Source organism: Podarcis raffonei, chromosome 3 (genome assembly GCF_027172205.1).
Source record: "Podarcis raffonei isolate rPodRaf1 chromosome 3, rPodRaf1.pri, whole genome shotgun sequence".
NCBI lineage: Eukaryota > Metazoa > Chordata > Lepidosauria > Squamata > Lacertidae > Podarcis > Podarcis raffonei.
Window position 1 is genome coordinate 96,289,953 of NC_070604.1, and position 17,369 is coordinate 96,307,321.

Here is a 17,369-nt window from a genome sequence, read left to right on the forward strand (position 1 = left end):
TGCACCTGCCCCTGAGAGCTTGATTTCTCTGTTCTTTGTGTCTGAGCTGATGTTATCTGATGTTGCCTGATAACTGTGGAAGTTTGTAAAATAATATGGCTGAGTCTACCCTAGCATTTAAGAATTTGCCTGTGTGTGGACAACTTCTGTGAGGGCTCTTCATCCCAGTTCTATGTACTAGGAATACCTAAGAAGTAGACCAGGGGAACAAGAAAATTCTATATTGACGCTAAACTGCTGACATAAACCCCGAATGCCTTTTGTACCCATGATAAAAAAGAGACAAGGATCAGCAATAGAGAAAGAGAAAGAGTGCAAGAGACTATAAGAGTAACATCAGGAACTGAGAACCATGTGAGGAGCCGGGTGGACAACATGACTGCTTCCCTTGGTAGCACTGACATTTTCAATGAAATTAAAAGGGACTTACTCACTAGCAAGTATATTTAGGACTGGGGTGCATATATATTCACTTCATGGTGCTTTGCCAATATGAGTATTACATCACATTATCAACTGATCATTTCAATCACAGGGAGATGATAATGCATTATTAACAGAGTAAGCATTTTTTATTCATTTATTTTCCTCACAGAAAAAAGGACTACATCTCTTACCTGAGTAAGTAAATTGATCTAATTCTTCAGATTGTTGAGCTTATTCCACCAGTTACTTTGATCTGCAGTCTTGCTAACAGAGAAAACAGACTAGAAATACCTATAGTTAGGAATTTCTGAAGATGGAGATCTGTCTCTATGGATGTCCTTCACACAAAAAATACGGCATGATGTACGGTAACTTGCTGGTTGCTTAGAACCATTATTTCAGAATTCCCAAACTAGGTTGTATATGAGGATTGTCTGCAGGTAGTACATGGCAATCATAAGTAATTGCTTTGCTTCACATTTTCAAAACAAAAAAACCCCTTTATTTCAAGTGTTTAAAAAATCATAGACTGGGTTGGTAGAGAAATTACACTACTGCTCCGGCTCTGGAATAGGCTTGGCCAAACTTTGCAAACAGAGGAATCGATGGTAGCACCGTTAAGAAGTCCTAGAGAAAACAAAAAGGAAAAATTAAATTGGAGCATTTCATGTTATATTGACTGCAGCCCAGACTGAATGGAACTTTCTCCCTGATAATCTCCCAGTGCGTGACAGTGTAACAATACTACACTTTCTCATACCACTTACTGGCTGCACCTGAACATCCTCACATGAACGCGTGCATAAAAAGTTAAACGTACATAGGTCTAAAAAGTGCAGTTGATTGACTCCAACAAGCCCCAAAGGCTGTGTAATATGAGCCTACATAGGTTGGATTTTTCACATGGGCATTCTATTCAAACTTATTATGACTGCATGTAAACATCTGGTGGAATAGGCATGCCGGGTGGATGGAGCTGGAAGGCAGGATTCTGTTTCCACCTTGTTCATGGGAAGAAGATGGGCAATCTAATCTGCTGGGTTTTTTTAATGGCGTGTGTATTTTATATCATGGCTGGTTTGTTTTTCACTTCAATTCAGTTTGAAGAGATCTATAGTATAAACACTGCATGAATAAATTGTCCATAGAATCATAGAATCACAGAGATGGAAGGGAACATGAGAGTCATCTAGTCCAACCCCCTGGAAAGCAGGAATCTTTTGCCCAATGTGGAGCTCAAACCCTGGGGGTCTCATGCTATGCCGACTGAGCTCTCTCTCTCGCTCGCTCTCTCTCTCTCTCTCTCTCTCTCTCTCTCTCACACACACACACACACACACACACAAACACACACACTTTTGAATTTTCCAGTATCTTAGTTTAACATGTAGATTATACAGTTGTAGATTATACAGTTTATTTTTAAAAGGAAACACACATTCAACTCATTATAACAGTCCGACACATACACATTGCAGATTGAAGAGAAAATGTAGAATGAACCAAAATAATGTTCCTCGTCACCTAACAGTTTCAGTGTTATCAATTACTTACGGTTGATTTAATTTGAATCTTTAATTGTCTGCATTTATCAAACAATATAGTTTCAGTTACATCTTGTAAATGTTTACAGTATCCACATACTCTCTCTTTTTAACATTTCTTAATAAAAATCAGGATCCAATGATCTGTCACATTCCTGAGTACACCAGTGAGCACTTAAGGGAGGGAACCAAAACTCTTTCCTGGCTCTTTTGCCTCAAATGTGATTAAAATTCCAGCTTTGAATCAGTCCGTAGACTTGGCAGTGCTTCAGACTAGAACTTCTGGCTCTTGCCCTCCGGCAAAATATTGAATTTTGGCTCTGATTCTGTATGGGCTATCTATGTTCATGTTATATCACACCCTCCCAGATTGTCTTGTATTTAATGTGCTGTTTTGCATATCAAGTGATGGGGGATGGACAGGGGCTACGTGGGCGATAGCCAGAGAGGCAGAATAATGTCCATTCAATAAACAGACTAGCACCCCTTTGGCTTCTGATTCTTTACAATATATTTACCATGAGAGCTAGAAACTTCTTCTTTTTAAAATACAGATGTTCAGGGGACGGGAGGGGAGTTGTGCCAGATTCCATTAATGTGACAGACCCAGAGAATATACACATTTCTCTTTATCCTGTACTCAATGAAAACAACACTTGTCAGCCGCTCTGTGTTCCTGATAAGAATCATGGGCTCTATTGAGGGTATGAGAGGAACATCCCATCATAATTAACTTATTAGGAAATCAGAATAAAATATGAGCAGAAAAACAGCTGTCAGCATTCCTCTCAGAGTGTACCTCTGCTCCTACCACTCTCGTCTGCATAAAACAAGGTCCAGTCATTTCTGATCCCCAAAATAAGCACTGATTGGAGAGAGCAGACGGCTTTTGCTATTAGGATGACTTGCCAGACAATAACAACCGACTGCCAGAATTAGCTCCTTGGGACAATTTAGGTGCCTTTGAAGTGAATGGCTTTTTGAGCTGGAACTAAGCCCACGCCCGGCTTCAAATCCAAGTCAAAATGACAAAAAGGAAGTCCACTGCGCCATTCATTCCCTCAGCGTAAGATTACTTTATGTTGGCAGCTTACTGCTTATCTTGTTTAAAGGCTATTGCGCTACACACTCACAGCTGAGTATTTAAACAACTGGATCTGATCATGGGGACAGAAGTTGCTGATTATATATTCCTACTGTTTTCTTCCTACTGGTAACTGTAGTGGCAGTAGTGATCAGCAGCAGGAAAAGAAGGAATTCTAACAGGGCTGGCCCTACCATTAGGTAGAGCAGGGTGGGAAACCTGTGGTCCTCTAGATCAGGGTTTTCCAAATTTGGGTCTCCAGCTGTTTTTGGACTACAACTCCCATCATCTCAAGCTAGCAGCACCAGTGGTCAGGGATGATGGGAACTGTAGCCCAAATACAGCTGGAGACCCAAGTTTGGAAAACACTGGTCTAGATGTTGGATTCCAGTTTTCATCAACCCTAGCCAGCAGAGTCAGTGGTTGGCACCTCACCCCTAAGGCTGAGTGAGGTGGCCTCTTCTACCACTGGACTAGATTACCAACTCTACAATTTTATGATTTTAAATGTCATGAAAGGGAAGTAAATTCTTATTATTTTATTAGTATTTTTACTGCATGAAGGGGGAGAGGTGTTTGTGGACTTTTCTGCCTCATATGCCAAAATAACTTGATCAGCTTTGGATACTATGCACTTTGACTTGGGAAGGTGCACCATTTATTCTCTGCCCCAAGAAGCAAAATATTTTGGGCAAGCCCTGAGGAAGAGTCAGTGCCAATAGCGCTAGCAATGTCGGCAGTAATAGCTTTCACAACAGAATACTCAGGCCTAGGCCCACTTAATATTTCAGTTGGTGATATTAATTAAACAACATGCATAGTTTGTAACATGACATTAACCCACCATACTATTTTCCCATGGTTAGTAAGTATCTGCAGCGTTCTCTGTGGAAATGAAATGTAAAACCCTGGGGCATACAATGCAATCTGACAATGAAGTCACTCTGCGTACCTTTCTTGATTTATCCCAGAAAAAAAAGTCATCCATTAGTCTAAATCGCTAACCTTTTCCTTTTCTTTTTTTCAGTTTCAAATTTGTTGAATTTTTTTTAGAAAGTACCATACATAAAAGGAAAATCATCAAAAGGGGGGGAAAACAGAGTGGAGCTATTTCAAAATGTCACATTATTGCAAAACATTCATCGTATCATTTTTTTTTCAAGACAACCATATTTCTAAACATGGGGTGACAAGGAAGTTGGTATTTCTGAATCAGTAGCATATGAGATAAAGTCTCACCAGACTGTGCAAAAGCGTTCAGGATTCCCCACATCCTTGGACTCTCAAGCTTTTCCTTGAGGTAAGCCTAACGGCAAGAGACGATGAGAGAAAGTTTCCTCCTTATACTGTGGTGTACCTGTATTATATCCAGGAATGAACTTGCCTGTGCTATTTAAAATATTGCTATAATAGAAGGCCAAATAAATTACAGCCAGGATAAACATGCCCAAAGAAACCCAAAGCTGAATGATAAAATTCTGAATCCTTTTTTTAAGCATTTTCATTTTCTGATCCCATTATCTTCCAAGGGATTATAGTCTACTACAGTTATACTGACAAGATTTAACTAGACCTAGGAACCTTTTCAATGTACAGTGGTGCCTCGCAAGACGAAAAGAATCCGTTCCGCAAGTCTCTTCGTCTTGCGGTTTTTTCGTCTTGTGAAGCGAGCCCATTAGCGGCTTAGCGGCTTAGCGCTATTAGCGGCTTAGCGGGCTTAGCGGATCAGCTGATAAGCGGCTTAGCGGATCAGCTGATAAGCGGCTTAGCGGCTTAGCGGATCAGTTGTTAAGCGGCTTAGCGGATCAGTTGATAAGCGGCTTAGCGATCAGCTGTTTAGCGGCTTAGCGGCTCAGCTGTTAAGCGGCTTAGCGGATCAGCTGATAAGCGGCTTAGCGGATCAGCTGATAAGTGGCTTAGCGGCTTGGGGAAAAGGGGGGGGAGGGGAAAAAACCCGCAGGAACTCGCAAGACATTTTCGTCTTGCGAAGCAAGCCCATAGGAAATTTGTTTTGCAGAGCACCTCCAAAACGGAAAACCCTTTCGTCTAGCGGGTTTTCTGTCTTGCGAGGCATTCGTCTTGCGGGGCACCACTGTATTGACAATTTGACTGCCATGTAGGCTAATTATCCCATACACACAATTCAAAAGAATGCAGCAAAGAAAATGATGACAGGGAACAACAGTTTATAGACTATTGGCCCAGTCCAACAAATACAATCTGATGCTCCAATCCAGGTAGGTGACCTCAGTTCATGAAGGCAGGTTTATGATTGAATATTCCAATTTTGGGTGGGGAATCATGAATGCAAACAACTACTGCATTAACAGTTCTCCAGCCTGATCCAGCAGCGAAAATTCACTTGCTTTTTAAGTAAGCTGTTCTCCCCCCAACTCTCTTTTTGGCATATTCTCCTCCCTGTTGCGCTCATATGCCTTCAGCTTGACGAAAGACAGTGTGTGTATATTCATTCAAGGAATGACAGTGGTCTATTCAACCTGGCACATCTCCATGCCAAGAAAAAATATGATGGCTTTTTTATTTGCAAGATGTTGTTTGCAGATGATGCAGCCTTGACAGCACACTCCAAGGAAGCTCTATAGTGACCCATCAACCATTCTGCCCAAGCCTGCTTGAGTTCAGCCACACCATCAGCCTGGCAAATACCAACGTCTTGGGTCAGGAGTCACCAACACTCCACGTATCAGCACTGGTGACCAAGTAGACAATTTTGTCTACCTGGGCTCCACCATTACCAGCAACCTTTCCACTGACACTGCTGTAACTCTCCAACAGTTTGACCTTATCCCCAATGATGCACTCTTCCATTGTCTCTTGAGACAGATGGATGCCAATAGTCACACTCACTCACTCACTGTTTGGGAGGAGTAGGCCGGATTTAGCACCTCCCAAATTGCTCTCCTGTCTTCCTGTTAAAGAGATGATCAGTGCAATTAAGATTTAAGGCTATATATGTGCGTAAAGGTAAAGGGACCCCTGACCATTAGGTCCAGTCACGGACGACAGCTTTATTGGCTGAGGGAGCCAGCATACAGCTTCCGGGTCATGTGGCCAGCATGACTAAGCCGCTTCTGCGAACCAGAGCAGCACACGGAAACGCCATTTACCTTCCCACCGGAGTGGTACCTATTTATCTACTTGCACTTTGACGTGCTTTCGAACTGCTAGGTTGGCAGGAGCAGGGACCAAGCAATGGGAGCTAACCCTGTCGTGGGGATTTGAACTGCTGACCTTCTGATCGGCAAGTCCTAGGCTCTGTGGTTTAACCCACAGTGCCACCCACGTCCCTTAAATATGTGAATAGCCCCAGCTGAATGCTGAAAAGGCTATTGCATGAGAGACTGGTTGTATCCAGCAATCTGGAAAATGCATACATAACCTATAGATTAAGCAATATGTCATGTCATGTGATTACCTTTGCAAAAGATTGGTCATTGGGCACCAGTTATCAGCCAGTACAGCCATGTGTATGTAGCATTTCTGCAGCTCAAAGAGTTCTCTGAACCAGGGCCTATACAGGCATGTTCCTATATCTTGATTTAAATTAGGGACTTCAATATATTTCAATAATATCTGAGGTTTGCAATTGAGTGGATGCATGCATAGATGGGTTTAACAGCAGGACCCATGTTTTTGAAAAATGAACTTTTGTACATGCATTATTTCATTACATTTGTGTCAAAATTTAGCAAATGGTACACATATTGAATGAGCAGGTGATTTATACACACAAAAGCTGCATATACATGAACTGAAGACATTTAACATTTTTTAAAAAAAAAAATCTGACGTCATATTTGTGTGGGAACAGAGCTTAGCAATCTATTTAAAGAAAAACCAGCCAGTTACAATCAATTCATGTATCATTGTGAGAAACAGCATAAAAATGTAAGTGCCATATACTTTAGAGAAAAAAGAAGCAAAACATTAGATAGAAGGCAATACCTCCTAACTAAAGGGCCACTTGTAAAAATATATATTGTTATTTAGTACCTTTTTGTAAAGTGCTTTGGGGTTTTATTACAATCAAGCAGTATATAAATCTTGTGAGATAAATAATGATTTTAAGGAGAGTTTTAAGGAGAGTTTGCATAAATTGTACAGACTAGTTTCCTAGTGATGAATTTTGTCATAATGTCACCTTGCCATACTCCTTTTAGTGAGGAACAGTAGCAAGCTTTCTTGCTAACCCAGCAAGATAGTAGACTGGTAAAGAAAAAGCGATTTATACGTGTTGTATGTGTGATATTATGCCACCAGACATTATACCACCTGATGGCGATGTGGAGTCCTGTTTTTCTCTTACCTGTTTTCCGGTTTAAATTTACAATTTAAACTGAAACACTTCTTTGACGTGTCTAGATCCAGCCTTAGACAGGATTCTCAGTTTTAATAAATAATAATAATAATACATTTTTACCCCGCCCTTCCCAATTCAGAAAACCGGGCTCAGGGCGGCTAACAATAAATTTAAAACACTTAATTGTAATACAACATAGAAGCAGCATAAAATACAGTATAAAAGCATGAATAACAATAAAGTTCAAAGTTCAAAAATCAATTTGGGGGAAATCCATCCAATAAACATTAGATAGTCACCAGGGCTAGCTGGCTGAATTAGCTCCGTCTTACAGGCCCGGCGAAAGGAGGTTAAATCCTGCAAGTCTAAAATAACAAACCTTCAAGCTTGCCGGGGGGGGGGGGAATGATGCATGTCACTTCAAATCAAAGTTTGTACAATCCTTATTTTATCCGTGAAATAATTATAGATCATTTCTACATTTATCATTGGGACGCTGTTATTTAAAACCATGCAATTGGTAGACTTTGTTTTCTACTCGCCTGCCATATTCTTAGATGCTAATAGGAAGATGTGTATTCTTTTAAGAGACGATCCTTTGCTATCCTAACAACGTTTTTATTTTGAATAAACCACCCGGGAGCACTTCATGGCACAGATATTTGAGAAAGACACAGTAGGAAGTTCTGTTTACAAATCAATGGTACAAATATGGCTCCCTCCATTTAACTCTAGGGGTCCTCGCCCAAGTTTTCCCTGCAATCCTAATGCCTGTAATGGCAAAATTAGAGCTTTGAACTGAGAAGCCGCAAGACATTCTGTGACCTTTTAATGGCCATGCAGTGCTATTTAACAGAGAGAGGGAGAGAAGCAAACACGGCAATCTGCTATTAGGGCAAAATGTTGATCTAGCAAAGAGGGGCTTCCCGCCTAAATATATTAGTACTGGTTAACACTTCCAACTAGTACAAGGGCTTCTGACATGACAAAATGAGTATAACAGCCCCTTCTGTCAATACAACACAAATGTCATTTCAAGTGCTCAAAACCACTAAGCTACCCTAAAAAGATTGATTTATCTGCTCCAATGTTTCTTTGGGGCAAACTTTCCTCACAACTGAAACCAATTAGTGGGCCTGGCACTTGTAGTGCAGAATGTAGGTCAGCGTCAAGTAATAAAAAAGTATTGACTTTTCTCTGTCTGTAAGCAGCATGAAAGGGGTGCCATGGCCTTGTCGTATATGAAAAGAGCTCCATTAATTTCACTTATTTCAACAAGGGCTGTCAAATACTAATGCTTCTATTGCACTTTTCACACAAAGTACATTGACACCACTCCTGGCCTCAGTGAAATAAGGTTTAAAATATTTCAGCTAGTGAAAGAGGCCTACACTATAATTTTCAATTCCCACTAGTACATTTAGACACCTTAAGTAGCATTGCTCACAAAAACTATTGAGAGATTAGATGGGATATTAATCATGACTAACAATTACTTCCTGTGGCCAAAGGAATCTAATTCTTATGTATAACCCTATTAAAATAATAATCCAGAATGTTGGGTGTTTATTTTTTACAGAGCAGGCAAACACTGTCAGTTGTGGGTTTTGTGTCAACAAACACCCACAAATCACAGGTAAACCACCTGCAATGTCACACTACAATCCTGCCAGCCACTTGGTTTCCTTGCTTGGAATTTTCATGGTGCATTTTGTTCCCTGAAAAGTAGCCTTGTTTTTATGAAGACTATAGTTAGATTCACAATTACTTACAGCCATATAAACTCTGATGCGAGCTGAAAAACTCTCTGCTTGCAAATGCTCCCTCACTGAAGGAACTGTGATCTGCACACATAAAGGAATTAATTTCCTCTATCATATATGAGCAAGATATCTATGTGCACACCTGAGAACAAATGGGCATGTGGATTGAGGTAACAGTATCTGATACCATATGAGACACAACCACTCAAGTGCCAGATTACCAAACAGGCAGAATAGGCAAAGGTCTATGACCCTGAAGCCTTTTAGGGGCCCCACAATAAAATATAAAAGTAATATTGATTTGATCTTAAAAGAAAATTACAATCAAGTTTTCTTAGTTCAATGTTATCCCACTAAAATAAAAAACGTATTAGGGGATAATTTGCAAGAGGACCCCTGAGATTTCAACTACCTAGGGGCACTTTAACCACTTTCCATTTGTTAACACGAATTACTAATTCCATGATCTTTTTTGGGGGAGGGGGAGATTTCTTAACATGCTATCTTGGAAATATACCACTTCCTTGCTGCTTTGACCTTTACTCCAAATATTTAGAATGTTTGGATAAGGATTTCCTTATATTGGACAGTGATTTTAGTGATTTAGTGATTTTTAGCAGCAAGACTGAGATTTATTTTAGCCTCACTGAAGTCAATGAGAATACACTATTTTAATTCAAGTAGTTCAACTTAATTGCTTTATAGATAGGAATCTGTGTAACCTAAATATTTGGAGGTGGTAAAAGGCCTCCCATTGTTATTAAGAGAGTATGGATTTGATATCCCGCTTTATCACTACCCGAAGGAGTCTCAAAGCAGCTAACATTCTCCTTTCCCTTCCTCCCCCACAACAAACACTCTGTGAGGTGAGTGGGGCTGAGAGACTTCAGAGAAGTGTGACTGGCCCAAGGTCACCCAGCAGTTGCATGTGGAGGAGCGGGGAAGCGAACCCAGTTCACCAGATTACGAGTCCACCGCTCTTAACCACTACACCACACTGGCTCTAGTAGAAATCACCAAGTGAAGTCTTTACCAACCAACCAACCAACCAACCAACCAAAGAAAGGATTGTTCTAATCATTCTGCAAACTATCAAATAGAACATAGATTCATGAATGAAAACACCCACTAGTTACCAATGTCTTGTCCAGTTATAACAAACACTCAGATAGTTATAACATAGTCTACCAATTCATTTGCACATGAGTACCTTAGCTAAATGAAATCTTGGGAAAAGTTTTTTCTGCATAGGGATTTAATGTATTTCATTTGAACTTGAGGATTACCTCTGAATAGTCTGTACATGACGCTACGCCAAACCATATGAAATAAACCATGGCTAAGTGTGAACTGTAAAACAAAAAGAAACTGTGGCTGCAGTTTATGATGTAGCAGGGCAAACTATGAGCATGTGTTCAGATGTGGCATTAAGCCAAGTCATGGCTTAACTCTAGGTAGCACAGCAGCAAGATCTAGAGAAGAGTGAAGCTCCTGTGATTTTATTGTGTGTGTCCACACTTGGCCATGGTTTGACTTAGCATTACATGGTAACCAGGCCAATATGTCAAACCCAATGTCTAATTGCCTCCTTAAAATGCAAGCAAAGCTGATTTTAAAAAAAACCCCTCTGACTTAAAAAGGCTAGCTGACTAAAATGGAGGGCAATTTTCAACTTGCTTTAATGACTTTATAAGTATGCTTTGAATCAACTTATCATTCATTTTTAAAATACAAAATGATACTGGCTAGTCATCATGAAACAATGTTATGTCCTTCTGCATGATACTTTCATCATACTATTTTCTCTGTTTGATAGTCTATTTGGTTATTGACAGAGAGCATATGATAATATGCTGTACAAATATCAGGAAATTATTTGCACAGTGGGAAGCCCGCTAACAACATTATTTTAATATCTTATCTTTGAGACAGAGGCAGAAAACATATTAATTGCAGCTTAATATATGCAACAAACATTTCATTATAATGTTACTTAAATTTTGACCAAGCCTCTTAAGAAATAGTATATTATACATACTTCTCTCAGTGTTGTAAATCGAGGAACTAAAATCAAACAGTCTTGTGAGAAATTATAAAAGACTTGTAATTACTGCTTCTGAGTTTGAATAATTACTTATCTGATTGTCTCTTTACAAGTGGTCCAAATTAAGACTCTTGTTAGTCTGTCCCTTGAGATGTCCCAAAGAGAAACAGTAAAGCTTACCTTGGAGTTTACCTCCACAAGCATTTTTGGGAGAAGGGGTTGGTTTGGCTTCAGATACACATCAAACCCACACAATGCACATGAAAACCATCCTCTGCTGCATTGGTCATATGCACACTTGCAATGCAGAAGGGGATGAGATCCAGATTTTAAAATAGAGCGATGTTGGCATAAAATTCTCCCCAGGATAACTGTTGTTGCAGCTTTTACAAGTACTAGTTCTGATGGCACTTGCTTCTGATGCTCACAGGATGACCAGGGAGGTAAGGAGAAGCACATCCAAATAATTGCCTGCCATACATATATGAACCAGAAGCTGCCACAACAAGCACGGCAGAGGTGGAACAATCAAAATAGCAGCCATGATGGGCTTAATTCCTCCCTTTTAAAGAGCCACCACTTTCTGTCCTCTTTAAAAGGAAGCATTCATTTATCACTACATTTATATGCCTCCCTTTTCTTCCAAGGAGCTCAAGGTGGTTCTCCTCCCGCAAATGTCATCCTCACAACCCTGTGATGTAGGGCAGGCTAAGGGATGGTGACTGACCCAAGGTCAGTAAGCTTCACGGCTGAGTGGGGATTCAAACCCTGGCCTCCCAGGTCATAATCCAACACTAACACTATAGTACACACCTGCACACAACTGGGACAGCTTGAAACAGGCTGTCAATAGGAGGTCCACTGGGGGTTAGAGGTTGTGAAGTACAGAACAGTAGAGCAGAGAACAAATCCCAGGTGAGTCAAATGAAATCAAGCAGCGTGTTATTTATTACATGGTATCAGAGAGGCTCAACACGCAGAACAGTCAAACCTTGCAGCTTTCTCCATCATGGATTTGTGACAAGTCTGGAAACTAACGAGGGAAAGTCCACTTCTACCATATAACAGTCATTTTTGGGCATAACTCCAAGTGGAATCCTGGAGGCTTGCTTCTACACACACACACACACACACACACACACACACACACACACACAATCAAGATTAATAATCTAAGAGCCTTCTGCTGGATCAATGCCCATCCAGTCCAACTTCCTATTCTCACAGCGGCCAACCAGGAGCTTAGCATGGCAGTACTCTCTCCTGCTGTGGTTTCCAGCAACTGTTATTCAGAAGTGTGCACCCCAAAGAGTGGAGACAGAAGATGCTCACCATAGTTAATAATCCATGATAGTCTTATCCATGAATTTGTCTAATCCTCTTTTAAAGCCACCCTAGTTGGTGGCCATCACTACTTTTGGAAGCAGCGAATTCCATAGTTTAACAAGAAGTGCTTTCTTTTGTCTGTCCTGAGTCTTCCAGCATTCAGCTTCGCTGGATGTCCAAGAATTCCAGTGTTGGGAGAGAGGGAGAAAAACTTTCCCCTACCCACTTCTTCAACCCCATGCATAATTTTATTGCTTCTTACTTGCCTTTTCCTTAATTAAGCTTAAAAGGCCTAAATGTTATAGGCCTTTTAAGCTATGGCCTTTCCTTCATAGTTGCTCCACCCCCTTGATCAATGTGGTTACATTTCCAACTGTAAAACATATTTTTGGAGGTGAGGCAACCAGAACTATACATATTACTCCAACTGCACCACCACCTCAGATTTGTATATTTGGCAGTTTTATCTTCAATTCCTTTCCTAATTATCGCTAGTGTGAAATTTACCTTTTTCACAGCTGCTGCACAATATGAAATATCGACTTGTTACTGTTTGGGAAGATTGTGATGCGCAAGGTAAAGCATTCAAAAGTAAAGCCCTACTGAATTCAATGGGATGTATTCCTATGCAAGTGTGTATGGGATTGCAACCCAAATCTACGCTGCTCCTCCCAAAAAAATTCTGGAGAAATTTCTGGCATTGCCAATTTTTTATATCATACAGTTGCTTGATTAAAAAAAGAGTAAGATAGATTGCACTCAGGTTTATTCAGTAATAGTGGAAAGTGTCCAACACAGTAAATGTAGAGCTGGTTCACACATGCATCACTTGATTTATCACTGCTTGGTTACCCAACTCTGACTGATGGCTATATGTGTGAACTGTCTTATCTGAATAATGGACAAATATCCCTATGTATCCATCTTCTAATTTGCATAGGTCCAACGTACCTTAGAAACAGCCACCCCTCCCCATTATGTGATCAACCCAGGGCACTTCCTAAACCATGAAATCTATTTTTGAATCAGCTGCCAAGGATGTAGAGAGAGAGAGAGCCATTCTTGGTCACAGTCAGTGTTTTTTTTCTGGGGGGATGCAGGGGTACACATACCCCTAAACATTTTGTGAATCTAAGTTTGGCCTCATCGAGGGGCAGTATTTCAATATGAGTAGGAAAATGAGAGTACCCCTAGAAAAAAAGCACTGGTCATAGTTATACAACACCTCTTCCTTAGTGATTCTTCCATCCTAACCTAAGCACGTTGTTGTTGTTGTTGTTTAGTCGTGTCCAACTCTTTGTGACCCCATGGACCAGAGCATGCCAGGCACTCCTGTCTTCCACAGCCTAAGAACAAGCCTACATATTTATGTTAGATTTGGCAGGGCAAGAGTTAAGGTTATAGTGGATGAAGAGATGTCTGAATGAATTTTGTTTTGCGTTGGTAGGATATTATAATATGTTTTCACATTCTCTTTTATATTTAGTGTTACTTTCCAAGAGCCTGTAAAATGGGGTGGGGTATACATTTCCGTGAAAATGTGGCCATAAGTTTCAAAACATTGCATTTCAGCCATTTCTCTTATATCATACACCAGAGGAAATGGCACTAGCTGCCTTATTTTGTTTTGGACATATCTAATATCTATATCTGAACCAAAATTGCCAAAGATAATATTCTATTTTTGGAACTAATGCAGTCTTTATTACAGCTAAATTAAATTAAGACAGTGATGTGAATTTCCTCACAAGCTATTTCATACTTGGATACCCTTGAACTTTACTGAATCAGAGCTAAAAAACAAACGTGCAGATGAAATTGTTGGATTGGTATTTGGAACTTATTGGCTATTGTAATTCAAGCCTTAGTTTAGTGCAGGGCAATTTCCAAAAGTATTCCTTATAAAGGGAATAGATGGTCAAAAGCTTCATCTTCATCCATTCACGATTAATAAATGTCATTTGTCAAATATGAACATTTGCAAATGTCTAATAAATATTTTTATGAAAAAACAAGTCTACCTGAAGTGGGATTAGGCTTAATATATTCTGTGCACAAATAAAATATATTTCATTTAAGCTATTTCCTCAAAAGTGAAGAAATGCAATATAAATATGCAGGTATTTTTAAATCCTTCAATCATACACATTCCACTATCATACAACTAGCAGAACTAAACAAAGGGTGTATAACAAGCAATACACTTTGTTATTAGTTCAAATCGTTAGTTGAATCCCACGAAGCTCTCTGTGATGTCACCAATGCAGTATAATCATTGACAAAATCAAGGGGGTACCACAGCGAACAGGAAACTAAGGGCATGGGAAAATAAGGGCAAAGGAGGGGGGGAGTGGAATTTAGAATAACAGGATCAAAATACTGCAAATGTGCTAACACGTCCTGAAATCCATGAAACAGGAGATAGTTCTTCACATGTAAAGTAACAAGCAGAGAAATGAGGGAAATATATTTAGTTTCAGCCCTGTGTTATTTAAGTAATACTTTGAAGGAATGAATTTGACAGTGTATTTGTCAATACTCATGCAGAACTTCTAAAGAATCATCATATAGCAGAATACCAGTAGAGCCTGTAAATTAGCAAGAACTTGGGATTTTAACAATTGTGCACCTTTCCACCTTAAGGAAATAAGAGGCACCGTGAAAATTCCCAACATGAGAAATTCCCAACGTGAGAAAATTCCCAAGGGCTTGGGATTCAAGCTGAAATGTTTCTATTCTTGGGCTACTAATATATTTTGAACTTCCATTGCCAGGAGGTTTGACATTTGCAGAAACAACAAATTACACCCAATTTTGCTGAATGATATACAGAGGAATACAATCCGAATCATTCATTTAATTTAAAACCTCTGGTGAGATTTAAGACATCCATCCGCACACACTGTATCTCATGTGATTATGCCAGTATACATCAAACCCCAGTAATAACGATTCATATCCATATATGTGTATATGCTTTATTGCTACCTTTAGCGGGATTAAAAGCAGTATATCAAATTTTACAGTTGTGCTCCTTTTATTAGCTTCTTACCACTTGATCAGCTGATAGAGGCAATAATAAACACGCACACATACACACAAACACACATATCCACACAGACTGGAGTCTGCATTTGTGTGTTCTATCTTAAGAATGTAATATTTCAAAAAACAGCCTAAGCTTTGGGGAAAAAACCAATTACAGAAACAGCATTAAAAATGCCAAGCACCGGGCAGAAGCAATTCTGGATCAGTTTAAAAAAGTGATTGATGAAACTCTAATCTGAGCTGAAGGAACAGTTTCACGACAAGCTGTGACCATTCCACACACTTCATTAGCTGCCATAATTAGCCTGGTGTTTCAATTTGTTAGAACTGGTGGGGACAATTTTACTCAGAATACAAACATCAAAAAGCAGGGTCTCGCCGACTTCAGAAGTGGCTGATGAGAGGCTTTCTAGTCTTTCTGTTAACGAAAAGATTAATTACAGCTGATGGGAGGCTGTACTCTGATTGTCACTCTGTCTATGTACATTACTTTTAGCATTAGAAGAAAGACATGGTTGACACTGCGCTGCTCAATCAAGCAGCTTCACATCAGGGCACCAAGTCTGTTTTAATATGCATGGTCTTGTATTGTTTGATTGACTTGTTCTCTACTTCTCCAGGTCCCGAGCTCTGTCACCAACTATATTGTACCAACAGAACAGCAGGTTATACAGTGGCATGCAGGGCAGGTATAATACTCAGGACATCATTATTCCATTACAGTACACACACACACACACACACACACACACACACACACCCCGTTCCTTATTAATATATCACAAAGCTTCACTTTACTTGTCCTGCTCGGCGTAAAATGACAAAAATATAATCTCCAGTCCTGGAAAAATGTAGTATTTTATACAGAGCGGGGCAAGCAATTTATGCTAGGATAATCCTTTCTCACGTAGCACAAAGCCATCTTCACAGATGCAAACGTTCATTAACTGACTCGATTTTGCACGCCTTTGCATTCTGGAAAGTCACAAAGACTTGACAGAAATTTGGGTACTTTATTTTGACCGTTCAAATTTGATCGCTTGTCTGGCTTTTTGTGGAGCATGAACCTAAAAGGTACCATCTAAGTTGAAGTCTGGAGCTATTATTAACTCAGCCTTGGTGATGAGCTATCCTTTCTGCATAGCTTGGAAGCACCACCCACTTCAGTGAACCTGCCTTTAACCAGCAGGGTTAAAGAATATATGTAATTGCCATTTTCTACCTATTATTTAGAGCAAACAATAGTAGTAACTGCTACTAGCCCTACAATCCAGACCACAACACACCCAGTCATGTCTCTCTTCACTGTTGCTGGGGCCAGAATGTGGACCTTCTTCACTGGGGAGGGTTCATCTTGTCCCTTCTTGCTGGCCTTCTGACTTAGCATTAAAACCTTCCTGGACATTGGTCTCCAGCAGATAGATGTTAATGCTTGCCAGCCATAATTATTTATGATCTCCCTCTTTGTGTTTTTACTTTGTTTTTATTCTGCCTTTTGTTTTTATTATAGTTCATGGTGCCTCTTACAGTGGTTATTTTTAAAATGTTTTATCGCTGCTCTTTGTTGGTGCCTGTTCTTTTTGTATATCGCTTTTATATTGAATCTTGCTACTTCTGTAAGCTGTAAATTACAAATCCTTCATTCATTGACAATCACATATTTGAAGCTATTAGATCAAATTAATTTTAGCACAGTGCACTTTTTGTAGCATTCAAAGAAATGGTGACGGATATCTTTCTACCTACAACAAGCACAACTGCATAGTAGTTCATGGGCAGCTACCCTGGGGCAAAACTGGCTGGAGACCATAGC

At 39.8% G+C, this 17,369-nt stretch overlaps 1 protein-coding gene across 1 annotated transcript in view; it reads right to left on the reverse strand.

Annotated features, from left to right (window-relative positions):
* Positions 1 to 566: 566 nt before the first annotated feature.
* Positions 567 to 17,369, reverse strand: part of SPATA17 (spermatogenesis associated 17) — a 74,187-nt gene continuing 57,384 nt past the window's right edge. Inside the window, exon 10 of the mRNA XM_053383182.1 lies at positions 567 to 1,053. Coding sequence (XP_053239157.1) covers positions 973 to 1,053 — 81 coding nt within the window. The 3' untranslated portion in view covers positions 567 to 972. The remainder of the gene's footprint in view (positions 1,054 to 17,369) is intronic.